Source organism: Botrytis sinoallii (genome assembly GCF_014898435.1).
Source record: "Botrytis sinoallii strain Bc 23 chromosome Unknown BSIN_006, whole genome shotgun sequence".
Lineage (NCBI taxonomy): Eukaryota > Fungi > Ascomycota > Leotiomycetes > Helotiales > Sclerotiniaceae > Botrytis > Botrytis sinoallii.
The window spans coordinates 1578002-1603573 of NW_024066033.1; the positions used below are offsets into that span (position 1 = coordinate 1578002).

Here is a 25572-nt window from a genome sequence, read left to right on the forward strand (position 1 = left end):
CCCATTTAAGATCATGACAGCAGTTGCCGTTCAGCATGGAGCTCCCCGCCAACAACACAATCTACACCGATCAAATCCCACTCCAAATTTAAATTCACCTTCAGGTCAACAACCTCAACCTCAACCTCAAAACCATATATTTGCCACTGTGCCGAACTCACAACAACTGCCACATTCGAGTCCGGCAATGAATGGTATGAATGGCACGTTAGGAACCATGAATTCGAGGCATACTGTTAGCAATGATCCAATACAGCCTGTCAATGGCGTAGAAGCTGGATCTGCATATGCGCCGGCGAACTTGGATCGCATCAATGGTACATCGCAGAATGGATCAAGCACACGGCCAACAACTTCGACTGGGGCTACTGCAGAATCATCACAAGATGATTCGGAGCCAGATAAAATACGGCGCAGACCAGCTGCACTACTTCAAAGATCCAAGAGTGATTATGGTCCGAGAGGTGAAGATGCAAATGTAGATATGGAAGAAGATATACAAGATTGGGGAGAAAGGCATGGGTTTGGAACTAATTATGCATCTGAAGAGTATGTTTCGCAACTAGCAAACGTAAGTTGTTCTTTCCTTCAATGATGGTATCTCGGTCCGGCATCAGTCTACCAAACCTTTGAATATGCCACTATTTCAACCCGACAGCCCCTGGACCTAAGCAAATTTTTATCTTATATATATCATAACGTCTTTTTCTCTCCGAGGCATGGATGATTATTTGATGTTTGGAGTTTAAGTTACTCTTTTGTTGAAAGCTTCGATTTTTTCTCGCCCGTAGCAAACGAAGATTGGGAAGGGGCAGACTATTTCTGTGAGGAACGCGAATATGTGATTGCAGTCTCAAACAACGGCTCAGCGTCCCGTCGAGCGCAACATCACCGCGTCCAATCTTCATTGGGCTGGGCGCTTGGAGTTAACTATGTGAACGTAGGCTTAGAAACCAGTACTGACATTGTACAACAGAACTGGTATATGTACTTTACGGATAAGCGACACGAGACGACGGGCAACCCTAAATCACTGGGATATGAGCTTCAGGATTGGCGGATGAAGGATCGTCTAAAAACCGTATCTGCAGCATTAGCAATATGCCTAAACATTGGAGTCGAACCACCCGATCAACTGAAGACTACACCTGGTGCAAAGTTGGAGGCTTGGCAGGATCCTTCACATCCTCCTGTGCAAAAGGCTCTGGAGACGATTGGAAAATCTTTACAAGCCCAATACGAGACATTGGCCATTCGAACAAGATACAAGCAATATTTGGATCCATCCGTTGAAGAGACGAAGAAATTCTGCATATCACTCCGTCGGAATGCTAAAGAAGAACGAGTTCTCTTCCATTACAATGGTCATGGTGTTCCAAAGCCTACTTCATCTGGTGAGATTTGGGTCTTTAACAAGAACTACACGCAGTACATTCCGGTTTCATTGTACGATCTACAAACATGGCTACAAGCACCCACGTTCTTCGTTTGGGACTGTTCAGATTCGGGCAACATCTTGAATAACTTTCATCGCTTTGTGGACAAGCATGAACAAGAAGAGCTTGAAAACTCGAAAAAAGATCCAAATTATGTAGTTACAAACTATAAGCCTTACATTCACCTGGCAGCATGTGGAATTAAGGAGAACCTACCTACAAATCCTCTGCTCCCTGCTGATGTCTTCACAGCATGCCTGACTACCCCTATTGAAATGGCCTTGTGGTTTTTTGTTTTACAAAACCCTCTTCCATCACAAGTTTCACCAGAGCGAGCCAAAAAACTTCCTGGTAGACTGCAAGAAAGGCGCACTCCTCTGGGAGAGCTGAACTGGATCTTTACAGCCATTACGGATACTATAGCTTGGACCACTCTCCCTAGGCCCTTGTTTAGGAAGTTTTTCAGACAAGATTTGATGGTCGCAGCTTTATTCAGAAACTTTTTGTTAGCGCAGAGAATCATGTCAGCTTATGGATGCCACCCACAATCATACCCACAACTTCCAGACACCCATCAACATTCTCTTTGGGAAAGTTGGGATTTGGCCGTGGAAATGGCTTTGGCTCAATTGCCGTCGCTGGAGATGAAGGAGTCTGGGCAACTTCCAGATTATGAATTCCAGAACTCCAGTTTCTTCACGGAACAACTCACAGCATTTGAGGTTTATCTAACGCAGGGTGCTGTAACTCACAAAGCTCCCGACCAGCTCCCAGTTGTTCTCCAGGTTCTCCTCAGTCAGCAGCATCGAGTACGAGCTTTGATACTGTTAGGGAAGTTTCTTGACATGGGTCCTTGGGCAGTAAACCTTGCTTTGAGCATAGGTATCTTTCCATACGTTTTAAAATTGTTACAATCAGCCGCGGCAGAATTGAAACCCGTGATGGTATTTATCTGGACTCGTGTTCTCGCTGTTGATCTCACATGTCAACAAGATTTGTTGAAAGATAGTGGCTACAACTACTTCTCAAGTATTTTGAAACCCAATGAAGGTCTTCCAGTAGTGGATAGCCTTGAACACAAAGCTATGTGTGCGTTTATTCTAGCCATGCTCTGCAATGGTTACAAGCAAGGTCAAAATGTCTGCAACCAAACAGATATCATGACTTACTGTTTGACACACTTGCAGAATGCAGACAACCCACTTTTGCGACAATGGGCGTGTCTATGTATCAGTCAGCTTTGGAATGATCTCCCTGAAGCGAAATGGCGGGGTATCAGAGAGAATGCACCTGCAAAATTATCCGGTCTGGTTCGCGATGTATGCTGCGAAGTCAGAGCTGCCATGTTATACGCCATGACAACTTTTCTGGGAATCCCCGACCTGACAGATGAGGTTGCTCGAAATGAGGAGTCAATATCGTGGACCGTCATAGAACTAGCAAATGATGGAAATGCCATGGTCCGCAAAGAACTGCTGGTATATTTCTCTAAGTTTATACATCGATATGAGAGTAAGTTCTGGGTAGTGGCATTCGAACAGCTACAGGAGGAGCGAGAGTATAGACAATCCCCCCCTCTCGACGATGGAAATGACCACAAAATGGGATTGCACTATGCTCGTATGGATAACAGAAATAAGGATGGTACCATCAAAGCCACAGCTCAGGGCTTGTCTCACAATTCCATTTTTGCTGTGGTTTGGAAACACGTTCTAATAATGGCAATCGATCCACATCCCGAAGTTCAGCGTAATGCAACCATTATTGTGGATGCTCTCCATATATCACTCCTTCGCTCACCAGTTGGCGCCGCAGCCCGCAAACTGTTTGATGACATAAGTCGAATTTCAGCAAAACCAAAGGCAGCAAAATCACATACGTCTGAGACAAGACCCAGTACACCAACGCGACAAGATACCTTGTCAAGCACCCAGTCGAGTCAGCAAGGCTTACTTAAAAGAACAGCTAGTTACCTGTTTACCCTGCCTTTCGGTGGTTCTACTGGCGAAGTGACACCACCTGACTCAACCGGAAGATCTGGTTTGAAGTCACCTGGCCTAAATCGGAATTCTTTGCCAACGCGATCACGTCTCCCGCCAGACTTTAACTCTCCACCGGAGCAGAATGATATCGCATCGACCCCAGGCACATATCATGCAGCAAATGAGCCAACATCAGGCGGTTTTCAACCTCGAAACCTGTCGGAACCATGTACCATACCATTGGAAAGTACTTTCCTAGAATGGTCGATTGAATACTTCCGCGAACCCCAGATGAAACCAAATGAAGCTGAGGAGCCTGGAAGTACTGATTATAACGAACGACTTTGGAGACGATCGAGGAATGAAGCAATTCTACGCGATACTCAACCCCAGAAAGAAATTGCCGGTAATGGCAAATGGACGCACGCTACTGGATTTTTCAATAACTCTAGCCAACCGACGAAAATGACTCTCCATCAATTTGAAGATCATCTTGCCGTGTCTGATGATCGCGACACGATTTGTGTTTGGGACTGGAAGAAGCAAGACCGCCTAAGTCGATTTTCAAATGGTAATCCGGAAGGTTCCAGGATTAGTGATCTGCAATTTATCAATGAGGACGATCAAGCCTTTTTGTTGACGGGGTCTTCAGATGGTGTTATTCGTATTTATAGGAATTATGACTCCGACAAAAAGATTGAGGTTGCTTCGGCATGGAGGGCTTTGACGCATCTTGTCCCAAGTAACGTCAACTCTGGTATGGTATTTGACTGGCAACAAGTTACTGGAAAACTCCTGGTAGCCGGCGATGTAAAGGTGATCAGAGTGTGGGCTGCGGCGCCAGAGCTTTGTGTTGTTGATATCAATGCTCGCTCCGGCTCTTGTGTCACGTCTTTGACTTCTGATCAAATGACAGGTAATGTTTTCGTGGCAGGTTTTGGTGATGGAGCCATACGAGTATTTGACGCTAGAAACAAGCCACAAGAAGCTATGGTTAAGAAATGGAAAGATGAATCTGACAGGGTATGGATCAAGAGTGTGCATATGCAACGAGGTGGTCAAAGAGAGCTTCTCTCCGCCAGTCGCAACGGTAAAGTTAAACTTTGGGATATTCGAATGGACAAACCACTACGAGTTATTCAGGCTACAAAGGATACTCTACGTACTGCAAGCACTCATGAACATCTTCCAGTATTTGCTGTGTAAGTCTACTTCCTTCTCTCTCCTTGAAGAATACTAATTTATCTGTAGTGGCACTGGAAATCATACAGTCAAGGTTTTCAATTTCGATGGCAGAGAACTCTCAAGAGTGGAGCCATACTCGAGCTTCTTACATCAAGCTCGTCAATCACCCATTTCAGCTACGGCTTTCCATCCGCATCGTATGATGTTAGCTTGTGCTGCTAGAGGCGATAATCACATAAATCTGTTCTCATGTGCGGAGCGAAAAGTGCCATCAACGGAGTATTGATCTGATGGTTGAGGTAGGACATGTTCTTTCAAGATTGGCTTAATGGATTGATAAGCTAGAGCGAGTCTTGATCAATTATCACATTGTACGGTGTATCGGGAGTTGGGGTATATAAATTAAATGCATAATAGCGTTGCATAAATTCATTGGGCAAGTAGGATTTTGAGAGTGTCATACTTCCAAGGGAAGCTTTGAGGGTTAATTGATATTTTTCCAGGCGTTTGGGGGCTACATCATGGATTGGTTTGAACTTAAGTGGCATGCATGTCCCCGCATGGTTTGGGTTTTTGGACTGGTTTAGTATTCACCTGCATTTACCTAGCTAGATTGATATTGGCTAGATTGGAGATATGGAGACATGCAATGGACGAAGCAAGGATAGAACTTTATTCTGGCCTTGACTTCTTTTTGATGATGCCTGTGGTAATGATTAACTAGTGGACGTTTGCTGTTTGTATTTATGCATGTATGTATGTAGAACTTTGGGGGCTGTTTTCAATTTACATATTATGTCAAATTTTAGGGGTTTAAGATTTTGAGAGAGGTTGCGAGAAAGTGCGATGTGTGATGTGATGTTATCTGAGGAAATTTTGTGGCGTGGTAAGTATATGGTGGTTGTTCTATCTGAGTTTAATTTATCTCGAGGTATTGATTTGATTGTAAATTGGATCGTTGGATGACTGATGCTAGACGGAATCTTTGATTTCGTTTGTGAAGATGTTGAGATGTTGTGTTTTGGTAGGTGATTGTTTATGGGAGGGAGGGGAGAGGAGGGTGGTGATATATGAGTGAGATTTGGAGAGGGGGTAGAGGGAGGGTGAATGTGGATTAGGGGGTTCGAGTGGAAGTTTTTTTTTAGGAAGGGGGTTGGTAGTGTGAGGGGTTGATGTTGATGTTGGTGTTGAGTGTAGGGTGGGTGGGTGAAGTGAGATGTGAGAGATAGTGAGATGTGAGATGTGAGAGATAGTGAGATGTGAGATGTGAGAGATAGGGAGAGTGTGGAAGGGGAAGGAGATGAATTAGATTGAGAGATTGTGCTTGCAGAGAAGAGGGAATGGGGAAGAAGGAGGTTGTAGATAGAATGCATGTGTAAGGGTTGGATGAGTATCAATTTTTTCGAATTGTGTTGTCTGATGGTTTGATCTGGAATGCATTGTAGTATTAGATTTAATATTCTAAAATGTATTTTTACATCCAATCGTGTGATTCGTGTTTATATCCGATGAAGCTACTTCATAGTAGATGGGAAAGATAGCGATGGGTTGAATATCGTACCAATTTATGATCTTCTTGATTGTTAGATCCCTACTTGATTGTTTTGTCCTATGGATAATGGTGAATTATCATAAGTCACAAGTTTATCTACGTACTGTAGTGGTCTAGCGAGAGTGCTGATCTCGTAGAAAGATCCATATAAGTATTGCCTTCATTTTCGCATGGCTTGACTCCTAGATAGAACACAATATCGCACGGAGCCTGAAACTCGGAGAGCCCGCAACTCGCTTCGCGCACTCCCTCTCACCAGCATTTCTTTGATTTTATGACTTTCAATCATATAACCCCCGGTTTCTGTAATCAAAGCTTTACGCAATCATAATCAACATAATGCATAACAAACTTGCTTATTCTTTGGTCGTTTCACATGATTCTGGACTCGATAAAATTAGCGATGGTTGTAAACTGGGCCCTGAAACACTTTCGCTGCTACTTTTATGATACTTCATATTGACACAGCGTCAGGTATAATGGTACTTGATAACTACAGAGCAGATTCTACGTCGTCTTTGATCTACTTTAGTTATACAAACGGTTCTCATTTTCTTGATGTTATAGTCTGCTTAGACTTTCTTGAGATGATGTGCGGAATGCCTATTCTCTCTCGCCAAACTGGAGTGGATTAGCCGAAGTATCTACATACGGTGAATATTAGGGCTAGAAGTAGGTAGTTGCCTAGACTTCGGGAAATTCACTTTCGTGGGTATGATGGCATATTTGGAATCTACTCGACCGTATCAATACCATAAGTCACTTCTAGGGGTGAATACGGTCTTCACTGTAGACAAGACGTCTCGGTAAAATATTGGGTTGTTTATAAGCATGCTGACTTTCACAATGTTGAGCGAAAGGGAAAACATCGAATAATTGATACGGTCCTCGCCGTAACAAAAATATCCTACTGAAAATGGTGTGCTGATATAAGCATGATATTGTTCGCGATATTGAGCGAAATAAGAAACGGCAAGTAGCTGATACGGTCTTGACCGTAGCAAAGATATCTTACCAATAACACTTTGCTGATAGAAGCATATGGTTCGCGACTTTGGAAAACATCAAAGTCGATACGGTTCTCGCCGTAGCAAAGATACTCTATGAGAACACTGATATAAGCCTGCTATCGCTGCCACCCTTCAGAGGAAGAAGGGGCAACAAGTCGTTGATACGATCCTCACTGCAGCAAAGATATTGAACCGAAAATACTTTGCTGACATATGCAACTTACCGTACCAACGCCGTAAACACATACATATGCGCGGATTTGATAAGCAAATCATACACTAGTACCTGTCGTCGCTGGCCTCTTTTAATATATTAAGGCCTTGCCCCGCTGTCGAGAATTTGCTATCTCATTCATTGGCTTCTTGTCAAAACTTACCTTCAAATCACAAAGCTTCCTCATCGACCCAACTCTCGATACCAACTTACACTCACAAATTCTCCACGAACAACTTCAAACAAAACCCGAAACCTTCCATCAACTGCAACTTCGACTCTTTTGAACATGCCCAGCAACGAGATGGACCTGCGCGGTTGGATAGCAAAATGGGGGCAAGCTAGTAGGACTAGCAATATTGAACACGATATTGAACAGACTCTTGAACGGGACAAGAGAAGGGAGCAATATATTGCATACCTCCTCGCTTCAAAACAAATCGAAGCTCCTCAACAACTCGAAGCATCCAAACGAGATGATATCCTACAACTCAGATCTCTATTGCCACTGCATCCCAACCCAGCTCAACACTTCGAACGTCTTTCGGTAGTCCTCATGTTCCGCACTCCTTTCTCCAATCTAACACGCAGACAACAAAATGACTACGGCTGGGGGTTGGAAAGTGTGCCTCTGCTTGAGATGTTCGGAAGAGAATTCCTGAAGAAAAGCTGTGATCTGTATGCAGTTGACCTTGGTCGGTTACAGTTGATTGTCAATGAATTGTGGTTGCAAAACGTGTTTTCGCCATCATTGAGCTTGATGAGTGGGCTTCGGAAATTCACAGACACGGATCTGGTGAGCGATTGGTTCAGAATAGCTATTGGGCTACCAGTTCTCAATAAGGACAGGCTGGTATTTGCAAATCAAAGCAGCCCTTCGGGCTTGCTCAGTACTAAAGAGCGCCTCTATGAGCCACGGACAACCCCAAAACAATCCTCCAACGCCGTGGCTCAAAAGCCAAAGTCATCATCTAACATCGCGCAACCCAAAGTTGGCGGTCGTACACCACGTCCCACCAAGAGTCTGTACATGACCATGATTTCTTCCACTTCTAAACATGGGGGAAAAAGTAATATTTACAATCCATCGGCTCTCCGTCGACCAAAGGGCGCAACAGCTCCGGTTCAAAACTGCAGAGCTGCACAACCAACATATGGCGATTCGAGATCTCATTTAATACCCACATCTAAGGATGTGAGTATCAGCAGAGACAACACCCCCAGCCGTCGTTTCTCCACACCTGACGTATCTCAATATGGGGATTGGGAGAGTTTCTGTCGGTCACAATCTACAAAGCCCAAGCCTAGATCAAGATCATTTTCTGAGGGTCCTAATAGTTCACGAAACAGCGCCCCAGATGCCTTCTTTCCTGCGCCTGTTATTCACCAATACGGACCATCTGAGAGTCTCCCCACACCGCAACCCAAACAAAACAGTCCGGATATCTGGCTTGGAGTCGGAATCGTCCCAGCTAGCATTCAACCCCAAAATTCTATGCTTGAAAGTCCTTCGACTGTTACTTCTGACACAGGTCACGATGAGGATCCCATGGACATCGATGATGCAGTATTCTTAATCGTGGCAAACACTTCACTGGCTTCCAGTCAAGTCCCAACAGGATCGATCAATTCCACTCCTGATTACTATGACGATGGAGACGCAATGGATCTCGATATTCCATTGCCTGAACGCCAACGAAGACCCTCTCTGACTCGCCATCAGACTTTGTTGAAATCAACACATGTTGCATCCGAGGCTGGGTCTGGAGCTGGAGCTACATCTCGTAGCAACAGCAGACGAAGCTCTATTTGCAATCCCTCACCGACTGCTTCTACTGTTATGAATGCAATGAAAATCAATCATTCAAAGGTAGTCAGAAGCTCACGCAGATCTCGCCGTTCATCTTTATCTCCTCGAGATGTTGTGACCAAGTTGGAGGATTTAGATACTCGCTCATTTTAGGATGCTTGTATCTTGATCGAAGCTATTGGACCGAGTTTTGATAGCTTTGGGAGGGCAGGATCGGATCTGGAGGAGAAATTGTAGCCAGAGATGGCAATGGGAAGAATGGAAAGGGGCGAGAAGATGAATCAGGGAGAGCATTCTCCAGGAAAGGGCGAGTGTGCTCTGAGAATTCCTGCTGCTGAGATTGGATGAATGTGGTTGGGAAACGGTGTAGGAATGTTTCTTAGTCTTCTTTTATGCAAAAATTTGAGTTGGAAAAAGAAGGGTTGGATATGCAAGAGCATTGGGTCATGGAAACACAAGGTTGTGTGAATAATTCGAGAAAGGCGGGTTATACAAAGACCAGTAGATAGCATTTTAAATTCACAATTGCATAAATTATGGCATAAAGATACAATCATCGTTGATGACTCTGTGTGCATGTACTCCTATTGTACTTATTGATGAATATTGTTTTTATTTGTGATGAATTATTTTTGATTCCAGAATTCGTGTAATATTTGAATGTCTAGGGATTTTGGCCCATGTGACGTAGAAATCTTCAACTAGATTGGCAAAGTTGCTCTGTCGACCAAGCATTATAAGTCTTTGTAACACGGGCCACACACGGAAGCATGTCCTCCTAAGAACAAGCATTGATCGGCATTGACAAAATGGAATTGTTTCAGATGGCCATCGATCTTCTCCAAGTAACAAGCATTTCCCCATGAATTGGCGTGATTGTCATGCCCATAAGGGTATGTTCTTCAACAACAGGCTGAAACACTATGCAGCATCGAAATATTCGTCATGCTTCCCTGAAATTTGTTGATTTTTTTTAAGTTATGCAACATTCGATTTGGCAAAAGCATCACTTATATAGTTCAAGGCCGCTGCTGCTATTGAAAAAAGGAGCCCCTGAACTGAAATTGATCGAAGTTTAACAACAGCGTTTACCTGGAATGCGTATGGATTTAGCATACTCGGATCCAGAATTCGCTCTAATTGTCTTAAGAAATGTTGCTGTTGCAAGGGGAACGCCCCTAGAGAAAGTTGTTTCGCTCCGGCGGTGTCTGCTCGGCGTTGATATCTCAGCTTTTCTGATTTATTCGCCATACCTCTAATGTCTTCAGATTATATGGATATATTTCAGACAACTGAACGGTTTGAACAATCCGTGGCTAGTATGCCAGAAATATTGGCAGAATTTGTAAAGTAAATCGAAAGACGTGCCACTCTGTCCTCTCAGAGAAAATGGCCCATAATTGCCACTTTCTTTTCTTCAACTAGCCATAATAGTTCTTTTTATTGGCTCCTGGAAAAATAGTCGAAATTGAAATGAAAATTCATCTTTATGGATGTGTAATGGTCATATCCAAGAACTCCAGAATTGTATGGGGTGCAGATTTCAAGGTACTATGTCACTAGCAAAATGACCCGCGGTGAGACATGTGTGTTTTTCAGTACAAGCCGTATGATCTGAAACATACATCTCAGATTTTGTGTAGCCAATATCTAAGATTTAGTGTACCCAGTAGGTCTAAAGTTTAGTGTGGCACAAATACGTAAAGGGTCTCTCCCTTAAAATTGATTGTCATGAGAGTTTACAAAACCCAACTCACGAAGATGCTGCGTGCTTCAGAATCCAACTTCTGGGAAAACAAACCGAATCCTTTCAACCATGTCGGATTCAACTACTAGCACTTGGAGAGGATCACCAAAACCCGCAGAACAATTGTTGAACAACACCATATACCAACATATTGCTCATATAGAACAGTTCCCACATATACTTGGCTATAATGATCCATTCTTCGTTGCAGATATAGAAGTGATTCGACGTCAACATGATCTTTGGGCATCTCATCTGCCTTTCGTCCGGCCATTCTATGGTAAGGTGGAGCTCAGCAACTTTTGTATTCTTTGGAACTGATGTGCAAAATAGCCGTTAAATGTAATACTGACACCGTAATGCTGAGGATACTCATGCAGCTCGGCGTTGGATTTGACTGTGCATCCGTGGAGGAAATGAATACTGTCCTATCATTAGGTGCTCATCCTGGTAGCATTATCTTCGCAAATCCATGCAAGGCACCCGAAGCACTCGCTTTTGCCTACAATGCCGGCATAAGAAAGACGACCTTCGACAATCTCGACGAGCTGGATAGCATAAACAAATACATGCCTAACGCACAACTGATGCTTAGAATTTTTGCAAATGACAATAGTGCTCTTGTTGCCCTAGGTGACAAATACGGTGCGCCACTGGAATCGTCTCAAGCACTTCTTGTACGCGCGAAAAAACTGGGTATGGATGTCGTTGGAACTAGTTTTCATATTGGTAGAGAGCCCTCCCATAATGGTGATATGTTACAGTGTTAACTTTATGTCAAGGGTCGGGTGCTTCAGATCCCGCGGTAATTCGAAAAGCCGTTCAAGATTCAAGATTGGTCTGGGATATTGCAGAATCTTTAGGATTTTCCTTAAGAATTCTCGATATTGGCGGTGGATTTCAGTCCACAGAATCTGAATTTGGAGATATGGCCGCAGCTGTATCTAGCGCCATATCTGAAGCAGTATTTCCAGAGCAGACAACTTTCATTGCAGAGCCTGGACGTTTCTATGCGCGCAGCGCATTTATACTTGTTTGCAAAATCATAGCACGCCGGGTGTCAACGACGACAGAATCTTCCAAAACTTTAGAAATGTTATATCAAAACGATGGTGTATACGGAAACTTTATGAATGGGCTCATTGAAAAGGAAGAGTTCATGCCAACGTTAATCAAAGGCAAATTAAATACGACGATGGCACGCAAGACTGGGAATCATACCTACAAGATTTGGGGGCCAACATGTGACAGTACAGATTGTGTGAGTCGGAGCACCACTTTCGGCTGCGAAGTTAAAGTTGGCGATTTTTTGGTGTACAGAAATATGGGAGGTGAGAACTCAGACCGGACCACTCTTCCTGATGGTTGACTAACTATAATTACAGCTTATACTTCAGCTACAGCGACGCGTTTCAACGGATTCTCAAATCAAACAGGTACTATCTATATCTGTAGCAATCTCCAAGATTATACCCAGATTGAGGACTCTAGCAGTGAAGAGGGGAATTGCTCACCAATGAGCACGGCGTTCAAAATTCCTACCGGTGAATTGTAATCTTCTGGCACATTACTCAGATAGCGTTTTTCATTTTGTCAAAAGTACCAATTGTTTTAGGAATTTGCTCGATTTTCTCTTTGGGATCAGGATTCGGGAAAAGTTAATGGTGAATGGGACGGTTATGTCGGAGATCTAGAAATACAGGAGAAGAGGGCACATCTCAACGCGCAAAATCATGCATGTCAGCTAAAACGTTCCCAAATAGAATTGCTCGAGAACTATAGTCAAATTTTGTGAATGAATTGTCGTTTCTTTATTCAATTGAATATTTTTGGCAGAAAAATGTTTGCTGAACTTTCCTCATGAGCTCAAGGCGTCTGAATATAGATTGCAGTAATTAATCTGAGAGTAGTCCTTGACTTGAGAAGAGAACCACTTGGTCCAGGAAGAGTTCCCAACTTAGAAGATGTTCTTAATACAGTGCAGGCAGTACATTCAAGAGAAATGATCGGTTGAAGAAAAATAATCGAATTAGCAGTGTGTTGCATAACCAGGGAAAGTGGTTGGCCTAGCAGACACACTTGGCCTAGAACGAGCGATAGACTCCTGAGAAGCAATCAGCCCACGAGGAAGAATTGACCCAGAAGCAGTATTGAAATCGAGAGACATGTTACTCAAATCATTGAAGATGATCAGTTCAGGAGAGGTAATAAATTCTGAACAAGACTTGGGATTTTGAAGAACCACTCGACTCGTGCAAGACATTAATTCTCAGCGCAGCACGTACCAGAAAGCCCATCAAAGTCATCAAGCCTCATCGTGACTCCAACTGGGGAAATGAATAAGATTCATTCATCGGCGAGCTCACCCAGTGACTCTTCATAACGGGGTGAGGATTCATCATAATAGGTCGGGCCAAGATGGCAGCAGTTAAGAAGGTTGGTATGTGTTGTATTATTACGACGACGACTTTGCCTATGGATTGAACGAAAGGTTATATAGAATTGTCTTGATAGCCAGATTACCTATGTTATGTTCAAAAGAAGAATACACACAAAAATCTCAACGATGACATCTGATTGTGTGACCCCTGTCCGAAAAAAAGCTATGACCTTGGCGCTTAAATTCTTGCCGCATTACTCATAACATGACCACAACTTTATACACAAGTACCCCTCCATTATTTTTTTACTTTATTTATAAACGTGAAGTTTATCATTCAACACCACCCGAGCTTACAGCTAATCTCTTCACAATCGCAAAGATGGCGGAACCAAGTAAAGAAATTCCAACTGACCCCGCCATCGCAGCTGGAGGCGCCCCGCCTACCGGTGAAGACCCCGCACAACCCTCTAAGAAAGGAGCCAAAAAAGCAGAAGCCAAAGCCAAGAAGGAAGCAGAAAAGGCACGCAAAGCCGCCGAGCAAGCTGCTAAACAAGCTGCTGCTGGATCTGCTGCTGCTGAGGATCTTGCGAAAGATAATTATGGACAAATTAAACACACCACTAAGATCGAAGCCGAAAGTGTACATCTGAGGGAGATTGGAGAACAACATATTGGCAAGACAATCAAGGTTCGTGCATGGATTCAGAATGCAAGAATGCAAGGAGCGAAGATGGCGTTTGTGGAGTTAAGAGAGGAGGGTAACTGGACAGTCCAGGGAGTTGTGAGTGCCAGCGCGGAGGGCAAGCCAGTCAGTAAACAAATGGTCAAATGGATTGGAGGGTTAAAGCTGGAGAGTTTTGTTGCCGTTGAGGCTGTTGTACAGAAGCCATTGGAGCCTGTTAAGAGCACAAAGGTTTCGAAATTCGAATTACATCTTGGAAAGGTATACTTGGTAGCTACTGCGCCTGAGATGTTGGGATTGGGATTGGGACCAGCGAGCAGAGCTGTAGGGAAGTTGGATGAGGAAGAAGATCTTAGTGAAGCTGCTGCCGGTAAATCAATATCCTACAATGATCTCTACTAATGAGCTAACACTTCCATAGGTCTCAGTGTCACAGAAGGCACTCCAACAGCCAGTCTGGCCTCTCACCTTAACAACCCCGCTATGCACAAACGAGCACCTGTCAGCCAAGCTATCGCTGATATCCGGATCGCTGTCGAGGACTACTTTTGCGACTATCTGAGAAGCCATCGTTTCAAGAAATTTCATCCTCCTTGTTTGATCGGAGCTGCTTCCGAAGGCGGTGCAAACGTTTTCAGAATGCCATATTTCGACAAGGAAGCTTATCTCGCCCAATCCCCACAATTTTACAAACAATTTGAAATCGCCGGAGGCCGAAAGAGAGTCTACTGTGTTGGACCTGTTTTCCGTGCAGAGAATTCGAATACTCCAAGACACATGACTGAGGTAATAAATCCCGCTCTGCAAAGATGATGAAATACTAAATTATTTCTAGTTCATTGGTCTTGATTTGGAGATGGAAATTGATGAACATTATCACGAAGTCTTGCACATGCTCGAAGGTGTTCTTCTTTTCATTTTCCGCAACCTTGCCGAGAACTACCGCGAAGAAATTGAGCTTATCCGCTCAATTTACCCATCCGAAGAGTTCCTTCTCCCCGAACCTGGCAAGGAAGTCCGTCTTACTTTTGCCGAAGGTCAAAAGCTCCTTCGTGAAGAAGGGCCCGAAGAATTCAGAAACGTCACCGACACTGAAGATATGAGCACACCTCAAGAAAAGGCTCTCGGAGCACTTGTTCGTAAGAAGTTTAATACTGATTTCTATGTCCTTGACAAATTCCCAGTCGATGCTCGCCCATTCTACGCAATGCCAGATCCCGAAAACCCTGCCGTCACCAACGCATATGACTTCATGATGCGTGGACAGGAAATTCTAAGTGGTGGTCAGCGATTACATCTACCAGAGCAACTGGAGGAGGTGATTAGATCGAAGGGCTTGGACCCCAACCAACCTGGTATCAAAGAATACGTAGATGTTTTCAAGAGTGTCGGTGTGCCTCCTCACGGTGGTGGAGGAATTGGTCTGGATAGAGTTGTGGCTTGGTATTTGAATTTGCCGAGTGTGCATTTGGTTTGCGATTACCCAAGAACACCAAAGAGATTAAGTCCTTAGACGTTGTCCTTTCAAGAATATAAGAGTCGAGAATGACTACTTTTTTTTGAAGACACGTGGATTTCATCGAACTTAGAATAAGGTTATGTACTTCCAATCGCCAACGCGTGACGAGAACCTTGGAGCAACAATTGAATCATTTTTGGCATGGAACATTGATAAAGAGACCACAGCTAGAACTACCAAGAGCTCAGTAACTCTAGAGTAAAGGAGAGATTGATGTACAGCCCAAAAAATCCGTTAGGCACATTGGGCCTTGAATGCACACGATTCATGCAGGAAGTAATTTGAGAAGCGCTCTTGTGTTTATTCGAGATTTCAATGTCACAATGTACTCTGAAGACCCAAGTTGATATCAGTATTATTAAATAATTAGACAGATCGCGATTCTATATTGGGCTCAATCGTGCTGTTTTCGCCGATTCAGTTGCAAATTGATGATCACACTATTTTCTAAAATTAAAGTGGAGAAAGGGTAATACACCTCGCTTAACATCTACTTTGCAATCCTGTACAAATTTCAACCAGCAAATATCATTAAGTAGCAAGGTGCCCCAAAATTTGGCTGTAAATGACCGTTTGATAAGTGAGTGGGGAATCTGACTTCGTTGAATAATTGTTCAGGTTGAAAACAAGTTAGTAGGTGGGACTAATGATAATCCTTCCCCGTTAAGAGCAGGTTGAGGTTTCGTAGCCTTTGCTTCGCAGAAATATTGTCTTTGCGACATAATTTTTGATGTTTCCCTCCTTATTTATTCGATATTGGGGGTTTTTGGCCTCTGGTGTTTTGCAAGCTGTGGAGCTATTGAGGTTTGGTATCTTCTGCCCTTTCTGTTTACTCGGAGGTAGTGTCTGGTCGAAGAGTGAGTTTCAATTCAATAATGCGAGTTTCGTTGGATGGGAAAGAGGGGAAATCACTCATACATCCGTCACTTGGCAGTTAGTTTTGTCTATTTTTATATTTTTATATGTGGATGTACTTGTGCATCATTTTGTGAGCTTCTCATAGTGAAAATGTTTGAAAGTGAAGATACTCTCAGATACACGGTAAAAGAAATAAGTCGAAGATTTCAATGATTTCCACTAGTTTAATATGTATACCTATGCTATATGCCACTCAAATATACTCTCCGCAGCCGCAAATTTAGGTGCTTCTGGATAAAAACCTTGAAGTTCCCTCTGCACATTCCTATGAATGCGTTGGTCGATTCATTTGTTCTCATAAAACATGCCCATCTTCGTCAAAAGCTGAATATCTGCTCCAGAACAAACTTAATCTGATTCAATTACTCTAGAATCACATCTGTCTAGTCTCACTGTCTGTAACTAAATGAATGAGTCTTCAAATCTGAACTCTTTCAATCGTGCCTCATCGACGCTTCAAATGACCAGTTAAAATCAAGACTGCATTCGTCGACGATCATGAAACCAATCCTGCAATGATCACTCATCCCATCGTCCTGGAAATTATATGTGTAATTGATGCCTGACTGAAAGCACAACCAGTTCCCCCATTTTGACCAAATACACACGTGAACTTCCATTAAAACCCCAGCTAGATACTCTGTTCATCCAACTTCCTTTTCCTCCCTCGTTTGAGCTTGTCTAGAACCTGCGACTGAATGACCCAACCACTATCCATAACTCTTTTCACGGAAGCCAGATATCTGTATCTTCTTGGTCCTCGCAATACCAACTTTTTCTCCCGTCTCTCTTTCGTAAGTTTGCTTATCAGACTCTTTATAAAATTATCCTGTATATTCATTCTATGATGTTCAGGTAGTTTTGCAGGAAGTTGAATGTTGCGACCCCCGATTTCCTCATCTGAACTCATATTTGACGATAGAGAAGGAATGATTTGAAGTGAGTTTCGAGGTATATGCAGATCTGTCTCCATGTTTGGAAAATCCGAAAGAGATGAGGTAGCTTTTGTACATGAAATCCAACGGCTTGTGTATTTTGTCTTTGGATTCGTTGCCGTGATGGATCCCATAGAAATCTCTAATGCTGGCGAATTTTCTCTGACTTTGATAGATACTCCGGTAGCATCACGATTTTGACCAGGATCATATCTTCTTCGAAGAGCAGCTGTAATAATTGAATCTTGAGATTTTATTCCTGAACTTGATGATCGCCTTTTGCCAAATCTTGCGAGAGATGGAGTGATGGAGGAAAGTGACCTTTTGAGAATTGTGCTTCGATCTTTCCTTTTTGACTTCTGTAATTTGTGGGATTGTTGATGGGGCATGTTTGAATCTTACAATGGATAAGTAAATGAACATGTAATATGTGTACAACTGGTGTGATTGTAATTTTTGAGTTGGGGATGGCGTGAATATCAATTGATAAGTGACGAGAAAAAAATTGACCGTACTGGGATCTTGAGATGTCAGCACAGCACCACGAAAACACATTGCATGTCAAGTTCAATTTTGGAATGACTGATTGAATTAGAAAATTTCTTATGTTTAATTTGCTTTCACAGCACATAGTAGAGTGTGAGATGCGTAGAAACTTCAACGAGTTCTCCGCTTCTCGTCATCCCACGTAATATTACCTCCTTCATCTCGGTGTAAGTCTAATGGTCGTCACATACAACACTCCATCATATGTTCACTATCGCCGTGGAACAAACGAGAAAGCTCCTCATCTTCGCAAAAAGCCGCTTCCAACTCCTCAGCAGAACATTCCCAATCATCGTCGCAGATATCCTGGTATCCATCCTCTTGTTCAACACTATCAACTTCTCTCAAATCATTTTCATCGTCATCAATCTCACAGTCGCTACAGCTGCCGCTGCCGAGTTCACTCGTTGACATAAGTTTCATGCAGGATTCACACCGCTCCGCAAGTCTCTCCATTTCTTCGATCTTCGTCCCCGTAACTTCACATGCATCGTCCGAAATCCGCCCAAACTTCCTCTTCTCCACTTGTCTGAATTCATTCTGAGAGAAATCATCCCCCCGATTCAAAGTTTGTTTCAATATTTCCTCATCCTCTTCGGTCTCAATGAGACTAGTGCACCATTGGTTATACTCTTCATCTAGCCCTTCTTTCCTTTGTTCTGAATCGTGACTTGGCGTCTGCGGTGGTGAGTTTTCAGAGGTTTCTGAAGCGTCTTCAGAACAGCAAATGTCGCAGATACAAAGAAGACCGCCGTCCATGTTGAATTTCGGGGATCTTCGTTTAGTATTAGGAGTGTAGTTTCAGACTGAGGGGCTTTTGAGAGTGCGTTGACGGATAGAGCAATTGCCGAGAAACGTGAAGGATTAAATTTAGATTGGGCGGCTTAAATTGAACACCTTGTGATCATTTTCGGAGAGCTTCCAGGTGATTATATGGATGGCATGAAAGAGAGGAAAAGTTAGTTCTTGAATAAATCACTTACAAGAAAGATTCATCCTTAGACCCATGATGAAAGAAGCAAATACGCATGAAGTAGACTGAAAGAACTCCATACCAAACAGCAAACATCTCTACAATTCAGCTTTTACCAATCATTATCCTGATGCTCAACACATAAGGTCATCGAGGCTGGGATACTTCTAGTAGTATAAAGATGTCTTCTAGTATAATGCCAGAGAAGATAATCTGTATGCTTGTTCAGAAAGTATTGTGAATTCAAATTGACAATTAGTTCAAAAACAAGGAGCTGATATGGCATAAAAGATAATATTAAGGTGCTCCATCATTCAAGCAATCAAATGTTGTGAATTGGGATCTATGAAAGAAGGTCTACTTATTTTAAAATACTACCTGTAGCAAAAATGTGTTTCTTAGAGTGACAGCAGGCTTTGTTACTACCAGTCTCCTCAGCTCTATCTCATGAATTGCAATAAGCACATAATTCGCAGTCCGTTGTTCTCCTTCCACAATCTTATTTGCGGGAAGATGTTGTTTCTTGTTTTGTGGTGTCTTCTGGGTCGTGAGGCAGAAGTGATCGAATCATAAGTATCCCAGAATCCAGAAAGGATGCATTCATAAAAAAGTACACTGATGTTAAAACTCCTTTGCATTTTTGCTAATCTATAGAAAATTAATTCCTGGTAATATTCCACTTAATGGAAAAAGATCTTCAATAAATGAATTTCCGTATATATTAAGGTAATGTTAATGTCCAATAACATTGATTTTTCATCATCCCACTCAAGCCATCCACAATCCTCGATCTGACATGAATGAAATTATCTGTAAAACTTTGCTAACCGAGTTCTTCATCAAGAATTTCTCCAACTTGCGACAGCAACCAGTTGCTCTCACTATCCTGCTGATGATTTGATATTTCAGTATTCTCATCATCATCCGAAATCTGCTCGTTATGCCCCACAACAATAGACGAAAGCCAGAGGGTAGACACCTTATGGTTTGATAGATGCTCCAAAACCTCCCTATCAATTGAAAAATGTCCCGTGCCTTAGTATCAATAGTGGTAACGGGCAGGCGACGGAGGCCTACGTTCCTGTTCATTATAATATACTAAGCGACGTAGCATTTTTACGACTTCTTCGTATCTCTCCGACTATAATATCCATGCTTCAGGGGAGGATATGAGAATACGTGAAGCAGATATGGCCCTCATGAAGAATCGAATATTAGAATTCATGGTCAGATCGGTTTCAAGTCCAAAGAAGGAAGAATGTTGAGGGAGTGGTTGTATCTTTAGCCTAGCGTGTAAAAATGAATTAGTTCACAGCACTTGTAAATACTTCTTCAAGGGGCGAGGAGGAACAGGTTAATGTTCAAAAGTCTGCGAAATAAACGACGATATATGTTAAGGAATAGCTTACAGTATTTCTGAAAGCATGAGCACTTTTCCCTGTATCAAGCCTAGCAAAACTGCTCGTGGGTCTCCTAAAGCTCTTGCCAAGCAAATGCTATCTGCGCACATGCTATTGATCGCTTCAATAGGAACCCCTGAATTTGTTAGCCACTGCTAAATCCTAACATTAGAAGTGCATTGAATCTGCTCACCATCTTTCCGATGCACAGCTAAGTCTCTCACTGTATCCAAGCGACCCAAAAAGAAATGCAAGTCTTCAAGAACAAAACCAGAGGCAAGATTGAACCGGATATCAGGAGTGTTGATGTGTATATGCATTCTCCAGCCCTAAGCTCAATAGACTTGGGGCAAGTTTTGAAGTTCAAAGCTAGGTAGGCGGGAAAGTATTGAGTTGCGAAGCTAAACAGAGATTCTTCGATGAGATCTTGGAGTACCGTGAGGACAGAATGTTGGAGGGGAAAGGGAAGATTTGTGCTGCACTCATAATCATCTTCGTACGGACCAAGAAATGGTTTGGAAGGACCAGATACTGGTGGATATTTGGTCATATTATCGCGATTAAAATTGAGTTCACCGGGATCCTCGTGTGGCAAAGGACTTGGACGTGTTGAAAGAAATTTTCTAATCTTGAAAGATGGAGTGATACGCGGCTTATAATGTGACTGATGGTTCGATAGCCAGATGTTAGTTTCCAATGCTTCTCCTAATATTGGGATATTGATAAGTCTTCGAAAAGCAGGATCTTGCTGTCGCTCATAGGAAGCGCCCTTGAAAAAGCTGGTTCAACTCAGATCCAGCAAGGAAGTGTTTCGCGGTCCATAGATGCTGGACTAAATCACACATGCGTTCGAATGAAATGCCATGTAGATTTTGTTCAATGTATTGAGGAGCGAATGAATTCAAGAAAGCGTCTCGAGTTTTCTTCTTGCCATAGCGAACGCGTTCGACATCGGATAGCGTTAAGAAGCTTTTGCGAAAGGCCGTGTAAACGACCAGACTTTCGGTATGTATACGAGGGATTGGGTGGAGTCGGGGAACGTGAAACACAGAGTACATCTTGTTGACGGAATCTAGAGGGAATTGGCAGGTCAGAATTTCAATACAAATGATGAGTTTAATGATAACATACCACTTAGATGGGGTGGGTGATGAGATAAATCCATCGTTGCACGTAATACTACAAGTCTGGAGAGAAAGTGGGATAGAGAAGGAGAGGAAGGTAGATTGAGGTGAAAAGTGGTGTAAAAGAGAGATGAACTGAAGCTTCTAGATAAAAGCGACTTGGGAATGTTATTAAAGAATCAAAATTCGCCCTCAAAGTATTTTTCTGGATTTACCAGGAACTGCTCAGCCGTCGAAGAATTTGACAAGCTACAGAAAACAGATAGCAAGGGAAACCACAAACCTTATCTACAGATTGTTTTTCGTAAGTGAATGTATTCACCAAATTCTCATTATCCACGCCAGCCACTAGCACGTGGTCATGTAGTAATTGGTATAGTGGAGGTAGAGCCACCTGAGTAGAAATGGCAATCTTCAGGTCAATCAATAGAACTAAAGATCTTTTTGCATAGGATTAACTGATGAATTAGACTACCTGCACTGTCCACATTGATGTCTAATTCTCCTTAGAGTAACTAGTTATGAGCCTTCCTGACTCTGAATATGCGGCAGAGCTCGTTTGACCTTGATCCTACAACCCTAATAGCGGCATGTATTTCAGAACTTCGAATAAATAGAAACAAGTTATGTCTTTCCCATTATCTCTCATCCGTGTATCCATTCGCAATATTCGTATTCATCATCTCACTTGCTCAGAACAATTCGCCACTTAAATTATTGAATCTCAATCTCAATCTCGATCTCTCAGAACACCTTCTGCACTTAGCATTCATTGAGTTGTCTTGTTCGAAGCTGTGAATATCATGGTTAGCCTTGTAATTATTGACGCTGCTATAGGTAGCTTGTATGAAACGGTCTTGATCGTATGCTGTAGCTGTAACGCCGAGATCGAAACCATTCAATTGATGACTTGCAGGAATGGGAGGAGAGGTACCAGTTGCAGACTTTGTAGCAGTCGAGATCTCTTTAGCTAACTTCTGAGCAGCAAGAAGACGAGTAGCTTCCTCAACCGAGATAACCTCCAAATTCGACTCATCAAATGGATCAAATGGAGCACCCTTAGCACGACGAAGATTGTCTTCCTTGATCGCAATACGAAGAGGACCTTCATCGCAATTGTTAGCATGATCCTGAGAGTGATTCTGCCAGACAGCCACGGGAACCTCACCGTGATTGATAAAGGCAATGTCACTTGGCACTGGAGTGGACATCTTGAACTCATCCGCAAATTTCTTAAGGTCATCGAACTTGGTAGCCATGTCTTGTTTACGGTCTTTGGGGGCCCTGGCAGAAGTAGAAGCCTTTCCGGCATGGGGATCTTGGAGCGTAGAACGGTTCTTAACCTTTCCAAGCCGACCAAGTTCGACTTGCTGAGCTTCCTTCGATGTGAGACCGTAAAATTTTGGGGGACCATTGAGGATAGTTTTGTCATTTCCGAGAGAAACAAGAGAAGATTCTACAGGCTTTGTTTGACCACCATTCTCCCAGTAAGGACCACCATTCTCCCAGTAAGTACCACTATTTCCACAGGAGGGATAAGTAGCTGGCATGTTAACCTGTTCTTGGCCTTTCGATTCAACTTGGTTATTGCTTTCCTGTTCCATTGTTAATAATGCCGGTTCATATGCTGAAGCTTCAAGGTCATGATCATCTTTTGGACCAGTTTTTGAGACAAGTCTAGCTTGCATAGCGGCCTGTTCTTGCAGTACTTGGATTCTCTTCTTTCTTTGCTGCTCCAGTAACATTTCTTGCATGGCTAGCATCGAATCTTCCTGAAGGGCATATCCAACATTTGAAACGCCGCGTTGCACTGGAACTCCTTCCCAAGTAGGAAACAAAAACTCTTGGGCTTGGATACCTTGAGGCTTTTTGGTAGCCGTCTGATGCTTCTCATCCCCAAAATTGAGCTTCTCGTTGTTTAAATGTGGGAGTGAGGACAGTTGCGAATGGTGTTTCTCCAAAGTATCAAGCAAGGTATCAAAATCCCCACCGCGTCGTTGAGCACGTGGTTGAGCTACTCGACGACCTCGAGTCAATGAACGCTTTCTGTTTCCACTCTTTGAACCAGAGGCACGAGGTGGGACAACTGGGACATTATTGTCATTTTCATCACCCGAAGCCAGTGCAACCTCGATCGCAGAAGTAGTATGAGCTGCAGAAGTTGTCCAAAGACAATCTTGACGATCGCGAATGTTTTCACTCAATGGTCCATTGTCTACAGTGGTCGCTTGATCATTCTCTGACTCTGACTCTGCAAAGGAGAGGGAATCAGATGGAACGATACTATTTCCCTGTCCACGAAGATTTCCTGGTATGTCTGTCACCGATGCAGCGAAGAATACACGCTTTGTTGATCTCGATGGCGAACTCCAATTGTCAGATTGAGTGGGAGCCCAATCAGAATCATCGTCATCCCCCAGGTCTGAATCGCAACATCCGTCATCTGCCACAATGCTCGATGGCGGCTGACGTCCACGTCTAGTTCGACTATCATAATCTGCACCAGAGTTCGATGGTGATCCAAATAAATGTCCACCTTCACTACTGCATATACCATGGGTTCCGGGGTATCGATGATTATCAAGGGTTCCCTGGATGTAAGGGCCACCTTTTGAGATTGATGCAGTAGTATCAAGCTCCGGAGCCAAACTACCGTGTGTACCTTCGATGGGACGCTTAGGGGTTTTCGAATGAATAGGATACCAATTGTTGTCTGACTTCGATAGACCCCGCTTCGCATCTTGCTCTATAATATGCTTACGAACACACTCTGCGCGTTGATCAGCCGTCATGCCTTGAAGCTTGTCGTCCGAAGGCAAGCTGAAGAAAAAAGCTTCTGGATCACGAGAATTCATGAAGTTTATTGTCCGACCAGCGAGGTAGTCCAAACACTGGCTGTATGTCCATGGTTGTTGCAAGAGCACAGCGGAACCATTTGGCTCAATCTTCATACTTCCATACTCTGGAGGATCCGGGCAATGAAGAGGCGGTTCATGCGAGAAATATGAGGAATCAGTACGCGAAGTTACCTTAGATGGAGGGTTGTTGACGTGGTACTCAGCGGGGCGGATGTAGACGATCGTCTCGAGCTTCAAGATATCCTCAGCGGTCCAGTGTTTTACACCACGGGACAACTGGTACGAACATTAGTTTATTTCTTGGACAAAGACGAGGAGAAAAATGCTTACAATGTCTTCACAGCTTTTGCCTGAAATGGTTGCTATGTTTGGCGTATCGGTGTTCTTACTTACTTCTGCTGCGGCTTTAAAAACGGCTCGCTGGAGAGCAAAAGAGGTAAGATTGAGGCAGCGACTGATCATGGAGGTAAGCATGTATCCATTTCGGCTGAAGTTTGCATAATGTTTGAGGCTGAGGAACGGTTGACCGGCCTGAATACTCTGCTGTGCTTCTACAAGCGCTTGAACCGATTGCGGATGGCGCATACTCTGTCGAAGAAGCTCCACTTGCTGGAAAAGCTTTTTGCGTTCCGCTAGTTCCATGTGATAATATGATTTCTGGTACAGCTGGAGAAAGATCTCAAATTCAACCATACTCGGAAATCCTGAATTTTCCATGATCAACAAATCCAAGTACGTCAATCGTGGAGGTGGTACGAAAACATCTTCTGGGCCTTGTCTACGGCTGCAGGACACAACATTGATGGATGGACAAACATGGCCCGAGGATGATGTTTGTTGAACAGCAGACATTTGGGGAGGAGGGGTAGATTGAGGAACGAATTGGGTAGTAGGGATAGGCAAAGGGTTGGCGGGTTGGCCAGGAGCGTCGAGAGATTGATCGGAAGGTTGGCGCGTCATTTCTCAGTAAATAACGCAGCAAGTGCTTATCGATTTCTGTAAGTCGGATTGATCAACTGGAGTTTCAACTTTCCACGTCAAGGGCTCGAAGTTGAAGATTTGTGGAAACTTGCAAAAGGATGTGGTTTTTGTACAATATCAAAGAGGGGGTAGTCCAAAAACTACAGTTATTGTGACAAGCACAACAACAATAGATTTGCAAACTTGTTGAAAAAGAAGTTGTTTTTTAGAAGTATCAAGTAAGAGGTTTGTAGATCGAAGTTGAGAATTGATGAGCAGAGGAGGGTTTGTTATGATTCCCGAGGTCAAGATTGTTATGGGGTCCGTGCAGGGTCGAG

General features: G+C 43.2%; 7 protein-coding genes across 7 annotated transcripts; 4 read left to right on the forward strand and 3 right to left on the reverse strand.

Moving 5' to 3' along the window:
- Positions 1–13: 13 nt before the first annotated feature.
- On the forward strand, positions 14–4889 carry EAF02_004217 (uncharacterized protein; the record flags this gene model as incomplete). Its single annotated transcript, XM_038900265.1, has 3 exons — positions 14–571; positions 977–4620; positions 4670–4889. The coding sequence occupies 3 exons, from the start codon at positions 14–16 to the stop codon at positions 4887–4889; spliced, it is 4422 nt and encodes a 1473-aa protein (XP_038759972.1).
- A 2779-nt stretch (positions 4890–7668) lies between these two features.
- Positions 7669–9342, forward strand: EAF02_004218 (uncharacterized protein; the record flags this gene model as incomplete). The annotated part of the gene is made up of 1 exon (XM_038900266.1): positions 7669–9342. The coding sequence occupies one exon, from the start codon at positions 7669–7671 to the stop codon at positions 9340–9342; it is 1674 nt and encodes a 557-aa protein (XP_038759973.1).
- Positions 9343–11005: 1663 nt separating this feature from the next.
- Positions 11006–12491, forward strand: EAF02_004219 (uncharacterized protein; the record flags this gene model as incomplete). The annotated part of the gene is made up of 4 exons (XM_038900267.1): positions 11006–11216; positions 11270–11665; positions 11719–12267; positions 12322–12491. 4 exons carry the CDS (start codon positions 11006–11008, stop codon positions 12489–12491), a joined length of 1326 nt encoding a protein of 441 aa, XP_038759974.1.
- A 1207-nt stretch (positions 12492–13698) lies between these two features.
- EAF02_004220 (uncharacterized protein) lies at positions 13699–15514 on the forward strand (the record flags this gene model as incomplete). Its single annotated transcript, XM_038900268.1, has 3 exons — positions 13699–14371; positions 14423–14787; positions 14837–15514. The coding sequence occupies 3 exons, from the start codon at positions 13699–13701 to the stop codon at positions 15512–15514; spliced, it is 1716 nt and encodes a 571-aa protein (XP_038759975.1).
- Positions 15515–18102: 2588 nt separating this feature from the next.
- Positions 18103–18678, reverse strand: EAF02_004221 (uncharacterized protein; the record flags this gene model as incomplete). Its single annotated transcript, XM_038900269.1, has 1 exon — positions 18103–18678. The coding sequence occupies one exon, from the start codon at positions 18676–18678 to the stop codon at positions 18103–18105; it is 576 nt and encodes a 191-aa protein (XP_038759976.1).
- A 1262-nt stretch (positions 18679–19940) lies between these two features.
- On the reverse strand, positions 19941–21457 carry EAF02_004222 (uncharacterized protein; the record flags this gene model as incomplete). Its single annotated transcript, XM_038900270.1, is given in 3 exon segments — positions 20513–21071; positions 21082–21364; positions 21424–21457. 3 exon segments carry the CDS (start codon positions 21455–21457, stop codon positions 20513–20515), a joined length of 876 nt encoding a protein of 291 aa, XP_038759977.1.
- Positions 21458–22108: 651 nt separating this feature from the next.
- EAF02_004223 (uncharacterized protein) lies at positions 22109–25234 on the reverse strand (the record flags this gene model as incomplete). The annotated part of the gene is made up of 3 exons (XM_038900271.1): positions 22109–22521; positions 22585–24550; positions 24605–25234. 3 exons carry the CDS (start codon positions 25232–25234, stop codon positions 22109–22111), a joined length of 3009 nt encoding a protein of 1002 aa, XP_038759978.1.
- Positions 25235–25572: the final 338 nt, after the last annotated feature.